This window comes from Gavialis gangeticus, unplaced genomic scaffold (assembly GCF_001723915.1).
Source record: "Gavialis gangeticus isolate Ggan-Ray unplaced genomic scaffold, GavGan_comp1, whole genome shotgun sequence".
Taxonomy (NCBI): Eukaryota; Metazoa; Chordata; order Crocodylia; family Gavialidae; genus Gavialis; species Gavialis gangeticus.
The window spans coordinates 212717-219565 of NW_017728980.1; the positions used below are offsets into that span (position 1 = coordinate 212717).

Genomic DNA, 6849 nt, shown 5'->3' on the forward strand with positions numbered 1-6849 from the left:
ATATTTTTAAAAATCAATGTTTCATTCTAATTTAACTTCTGGGTTTTGATCCTTGGTAGTTCACATTGTCAAGGTTTCTTGTACAACTGTAAAGTCAAGAAGCTTTGGGTTTTCCCCCTTTTTGTTTGTTTGTTTGTTTTATGAAGATTCACATGCAATCCCATAATTCCAAACAGTGGAATAGTTTCCGAGTAACAGAGAAGTGGAAAAGCGGCAAAGGTTATTTTTTCTTGGAAGAAATTCTGTGCTAAAAGAACTGGGAGCGGCATGATGGGAACGCTCGAGGAATGACACCAAATTGGCAAAACTTGTGGCATGACTGTCTGTCCTGCGGCTGTTGATTGTATTGATTCTTTCCTCTTCTCAGCCTGGTTTTGTAGGTGCTAATTGCTGGGTGTTAAGTTGTTGTGTTGTAGCTGGGTCCTGTGTATTGAGCTGGTCCCTGGCCCTTGAGTGAATCGTGATTGATTGATTGGTAACTGGGAACACAGCAGCTTAGCAGCCAGGGCTGCAGCAGTGTCTCCCCTCCCGCCCCAGGACAGACACAGTCAGTCCCACAGTACCCATGGCACCAGTTTTGCTTGTCTGCAGCTTGAGGGGCAGTTCCCTCCCCCCCCCGCCCCCAACCCCTGCACTGATCTTGAAACTTGGCAGGCTTTGTGGCCTCAGTAAGAGCTACCACCCCTGCAGTTTTCACCCGGCTATGTTGTAATGCCTAGATGTGACATGGGTTTTGCTTTCAAGAACTTGGGGTGCAGTTCCCCCCAAGCCCCTGCACTGATCTTCTTGAAATTTGGTAGGCTTCATTCTCTCTGCACAGTCTACCACCCCTGAAATTTTCATGTAAATCGGACAAAAAACAACAAAGTTATAGATATTTTGTTGTTTCTCCATTATACCCTATGGCTGCATCTCCGAGGCAGCTCTGAACTGCTTCGGGAAGCCGAACAAGGCGGCGCTTCGACCTGGACATGCTGCCTTGGACCCCGAAGCGTCCGAAACTTCTCCGGATCTGAAGCTCTGTCCAAAGCCTCGCACAGCCCTACTAGACAGGCTAGCAAGCTGGGCGAGTCAGAACCAGATGAAGTTCAACATTGAGAAATGTAAAGTACCCCACCTGGGGACCAACAATCCCCTGCACAACTACAGGCTTGGCAATACCAACCTGACCAGCACTACAAATGAAAGGGACCTGGGGGTAATAATGGACCACAGCATGAATGTGAGCCAGCAGTGTGACTCTGTTGCCAGCAGGGCAGATAATACTCTAGCATGAATCAATCGATGCATTTCCAACAAGACCAAGGAGGTGATTCTTCTGCTCAACTCAGCATTGGTGAGACCCCGCCTGGAGTACTGCATCCAGTTCTGGGCACCGCAGTTTAACAAGGACATGGTAAAACTGGAGAGAGTCCAGAGAAGGGCCACTCGTATGATCAGACACTTGCATGACAAGCCATATTAGGAAAAGCTGAGGGACCTGGGACTCTTCAGCCTGAAAAAGAGAAGGCTGAGTGAGAGGGGATTTGGTAACAGCTTAGCACTACATCAGGGGATCGGTTAACAGCTGTTCACCAGGGCGCCCTTGGGGAAAAACAGGAGTAATGGCCACAAACTCCTAGAAGACCGTTTCAGGCTCAACATTAGGAAAAAACTTCAGTCAGGGTGTCCAGACTATGGAATAAGCTTCCTCCAGAGGTTGTGCAGTCACGTACCCTGGAAATGTTCAAAAGGAGACTGCACAGTCATCTTTCTGGGGTCACCTGACCTCACCTGTCATTTTTCCTGCCTGGTGCAGGGGGCTGGACCTGATGATCTTCTGAGGTCCCTTCCAGGCTTGTGAACATAGTGAGGAGGACTTTTAAACTAGGTTTGCCAGGGGAAGGAGACCAAAGCCCCAAGGTAAGTGGGGAAGTAGGTGACCTGGAAGAAGCACAAGCAAGAGCAGGAAACAGGGCCTCATTCTTCTTGAGAAAGTAAGGCATACAGCTAATTACCTCAGGTGTCTGTACATGAATACACAAAGCATAGGAAACAAGCTGGAAGAATTGGAAGTCCTCACCCAGTCATGGAACTGCCATGTGATGAGAGTAACAGAGACTAGGTGGGAGCTCACATGGCTGGGGCAATGTCCTGGATGGCTATAAACTGTTCAGGAAGGACCGGCAGGGGAGAAGAGGAGTTGTGCTTTGTGTAAAAGAGCTGTATGATTGCTCAGACCTCCAGTATGAAACTGGAGATAGGCCTGTTAAGAGTATCTGGCATTGGGTCAGAGAGAGAGCAACAAGGGCAAGGTCATTGTGGGTGTCTGCTATAGACCACCAAACCAGGAAGGTGAGGTGGATGAGGCTTTCTTCAAACAGGTAGTGGAAATTCCTGATCACAGGTCCTGTTTCTCATGAGGGACTGCAATCACCCTGACATCTGCTGGGAGGACAATACAGCAGTGCACAGGCAATCCAGGAAGTTTCTGGAGTTTCTACAAGTATGTCAGCAAGAAGAGGAAGGTCAGGGAAAGTGTGGGTCCCTTACTGAATGGGGTGAGGCAACCTAGTGACAGATGATGAGGAAAATGCTAAAGTACTCGATGCCTTTTTTACCTCAGTCTTCACAGGCAAGGTCAGCTCCCGGAGTACTGCAGCAGGGAACACAGTTTTGGGAGGAGTTGAGCAGCCAACAGTGATGAAAGAACAGGTTAGGGACTATTTAGGAAAACTGGGTGTGTGCGAGTCCATGGGGTCAGATGTGATGAACCCAAGGGTGCTAAGGGAGTTTGCTGATGAGATTGCAGAGCTGCTGGATATTATCTTTGAAAATTTATGGCATTTGGTAGGGGTCCCAGATGATTTGAAAAGGGCAAATATAGTGCCTATCTTTTAAGAAGGGGAAGAAAGAGGATCTGGAGAACTACAGATGGGTTGGCCTCAGTCCCTGGAAAAATCATGGAGCAAGTCCTCAAGGAATCCATTTCTAAGCACTTGGAGGTGGTGATTAGGAATGGTCACAGACAGATCATTACTGATCAACCCAATTGCTTTCTATGATGATATAACTGGCTCTGTGGATGGAGGAAGAGCAGTCCATGTGGAATACTTTGACTTCAGCAAGGATTTTGATATGGTTTTGCACAGCATTCTCTCAAGCAAGCTAAGGGATTATGGGTTGGATGAATGGACTGTAAGGTGGATAGAAAACTGTTTAGATCATTGGGCTAAAAGGATAGTAATCGATGGCTCAATGTCTGATTTGCTGCCAGTATCAAGTGGGTGTTGGTCCTGGGGCCAGTTTTATTCAATGTCTTCATGAATGATGCAGACGACACCAAGCTGGTTGAAGCTGTAGATGCACAGGAGGGTAGGGTGAGGATCCAGAGAGACCTTGACATATTGTAGGATTGAACCAAAAGAATCTCATGAAGTTCATTAAAGTCAAATAGTAAGTCCTGCAGTTAGGATGGAACAGTTCCATGCACTGGTGCTGACTGGCTGGGCAGTAGCTCTGCAGAAAAGGACTTGTGGTTTACAGTGAACAATAAGCTGAATATGAGCCAACAGTGTGCCCTCGTTGCAAAAGAGACTAGTGGCATACTGGGCTTCATAGTAGAAACATTGCCAGCAGACCAAGGGAAATGACTGTTCCCCTCTATTTGGCACTGGTGAGGTCACATCTGGAGTACTGTGTCCAGTTTTGGGACGCCCACTACAGAAAGAATGTGGACAAGTTTGAGGGAGTTGAGCAGAGGACAATGAAAATGGTTCAGGGGCTGGGGCATGTGACTTGAGGTGAGGCTGGGGAAACGGGGCTTATTTAGTCTGGAGAAGAGAAGACTGAGAGGGGATTTAATAACAGCCTTCAACTACCTGAGGGATGGTTCGAAAGAGGATGGAGCTGGACTGTTCTCAGTGGTGGCAGATGACAGAACAAGGAGATATGGTCTGAAGTTGCAGCAAGGGAAGCTGAGGGTTTACTACCCTCCTAGCAAGGAAAAACTTTCTCACTAGGAGGGTAGTAAAGCACTGGAACAGGTTACCCAGAGAAGTGGTGGAATCTCTGTCCTTGGAGGTTTTTAAGACTTGGCTAGGCAAAGCTTTGGCTGGGATAATATAGTTGGGGATGGTCCTGCTTTGAGCTGGGGTTGGACTGGTGACCTCCCAGGGTCCCTTCCAACCCTCATGTTCTATGAATCTATGATTGTGTAACACACCAGGGTCGCTGGGCCCTCCTGTCAGTTGAGCAGTTTACCTGCTGAGAGGTTGCTGTGCCATCATTAAATTGTGCTCTTTTCCTTTTTGCTTCGCCTACAACCATACCATATTATGTAGGCATTTGGCAAACAACATAATGCCTCACTGTTGAAGAAAAGATCTCTCTCTCTTCAGAACCCACATGTGCTTCACATGGCTAACAGGACTACACAATCTCACCTACAGCTGCAGTGGTTAAAGGATGGGCCTTTTGGAAGGGACCCAGCATGCTCCCTGTTTGAACTATCCTTTCTAAAGGTGCTGATTACAAGCTCAGGGCCAAACAAACACCAGCCAGACTTCATGTATAAGCAGTACAATGAGCTATCACAGATTGCCTCCTTCCAATGCCCTGACCCCTGTCGCACACAAGCAAGGAAGGAAATTAAGCCAGACGACTGTACATCCTTTTGCCCCTCTACTCGCAAGCGTGCTTTGCTGTTGCCACAACTACCATGTACCACAGCCTTTATTCTGCTCCTTTAGGGATGCTCTTTCCCAGACTGCTGCTTCAAGTTCCCAGTCTATCCTTTAGCCATGGCTTGTGCTCATGTCTTAGAAATCAAACTCCTCCAGGTCCTCGGTGCCTGTCCTAGCAGCACCCATTACTGTGAACCTGTGCCCTCTTCCACTGCACTAAACAGTCAGACTGCAGAGCTGGTTGGGAGATCCACTGACTTCAGAGGGGCCCTGCGCAAGCAAAGGCTTCTGTTCAGGTCAGGCACTTTGCAGGATCATTGAAAACAGGCATCAGAAGGTGGTGAGGTGCCATGGGAAATGACCATATGCAAATGCTTGGAGGTTGGCTTGACTACTGTGGTGGTGGGGAATTCTAGCACACCCGTGGGTGACCAGAATGGAATGCCATGCAGCTGGGACATGGGCTCATGAGGGTCTTGTCTTATGAATTTTGCAGACCCCATAAGTGGGAACCTCATGTTGAAAAATCTTTCAAGAGAGATGTCTGGAACGTATGTCTGCACAGCAAAAAACAATGCTGGTGTCTCCAAGTGCAACATAACCCTGGAGGTGAACTCATGTGAGTATACTCCCAGTGTGGTGGGGTCTCCACTCCTGGGCTGGAGTGCACAGACATCATCTAAAGGAGGATTTAAGGCCCTGGAGGAAGGGGTCCAGAAAACAGTGAAGGAATTAGCCTGATTTGATGTGAGGGGATGTATTCACTTGTCTGTAATGTTGCAGCATAACTGGAATGTACTGACTGGAGGAAAGTTAGGGATTAGCGTTAGCAGCAAGGTGAAGATTGCTTCAGGTTCCTTATCCAGCAACAAAGGAAGGTTGGATCTGGCAGGGGTGGAGGGTGATTCCTGTGTCATGGGGAGCCCCCACAACCTAATCAATGGGCTTTCTCTACCATATCCCCTTCTACCATATCCCCAGACAAGTGTGAGAAGCCCAGCTTCACCCTGGACAAGCTGGTCAGGCTACCTGTGTCCAGCTTGCTGAGGCTCTGTATTGCTCTGACTCTGGGCTACCATCCTGTATAAACTCTGTTCTGATTTTCTGCAGACAACAATGCAGCTGTGATCGCTGGAGCTGTCGTGGGGTGTCTCATTGGAATTGGCTTAATCACTGTATGCATTCTGCAATTTTTCGTGTGCCGAAAGAAAAAGAAAAATACACAGGAGGAAATGGCCAATGAGATCAAGTGAGAATCTGTGTTGCTTATGCCATCTGTTAGAAAAGCTCCTGGGGAGACTTCCCAAACACCATGTAGGCTATTGGTTCTTCTGTTCTCCATCAGCTTGTCAGGGACCTGCATACTTGTAGCTATCTGGATTGGAAACCTGAGTGCATAACTGAATGGAAAGTTACCAGGGCACAAATGTACCATTGTCTCTGAGGCTGGGGCAGCCACAATGTTGTCCCCTCTTTACAAACCTTGTGGTATTTGGTGTGTGTAATAAGGCCCCAGTTCCTGGAATCACATGACTGTGAGACTCTCAACTTCCATTTAAAAATGATCTCTGGATCCCTAATTGAGGAGGAAAACTTGGAAGCATGATCAGTTTGGTCAAAGAACATGAAGACAAATCAAATGCACTCCTCATGACGACTTGGAGGCTGGTTGATGGTTTTGCTTGGACCTAACAGTGTAGCTAGTAGCAAAGGCCAAAACTAAGGTTACCCACCAACTTCGTAAGCTGAACCTGCCATAAGATATTGGTTGAATTTTGTCAAAATGTAACGTATTGGGCTGAAGCTTTCCCTGCTGGTGGCTGGCCAAGGTTAAATGCTTTCTTGAAAATGTCAGTGAAGATGTTTCAGTCATTTGGGGCAAACAGCTTAAGAGAGAATTTTGTTTTGTTGCTGATAAAGAAATGCTTATCATGCTGGTTTTGTGCCTCTGCATCTTACAGTGTGGACCTGAAGTCTGGCCAGGGCCCAAATTTGGCTAAGTTAAACGCCTGTGAAAAAATCTCAGCCTACACATGCTCATACAGACCTCTCTGAGTTTAACAGCTCAAATCTCCAGAGTTTCTGTCCACAGTGAGCATGTTCCATCTCCACTGCTCCTACCTGTAAATGCAAAGGGGAAGGAAAGAAACAGGAGAGAAAGTAGGGCAGCGAGGTTAGTGAGGAA

At 47.4% G+C, this 6849-nt stretch overlaps 1 protein-coding gene across 1 annotated transcript in view; it reads left to right on the forward strand.

The window, feature by feature from the left end:
* ESAM (endothelial cell adhesion molecule) overlaps positions 1-6849 on the forward strand; it is a 32455-nt gene that overhangs the window by 23353 nt on the left and 2253 nt on the right. The window contains exons 4-5 of the mRNA XM_019508782.1: positions 5161-5283; positions 5775-5913. Of these exons, the coding sequence (XP_019364327.1) occupies positions 5161-5283; positions 5775-5913 (262 nt within the window). The remainder of the gene's footprint in view (positions 1-5160; positions 5284-5774; positions 5914-6849) is intronic.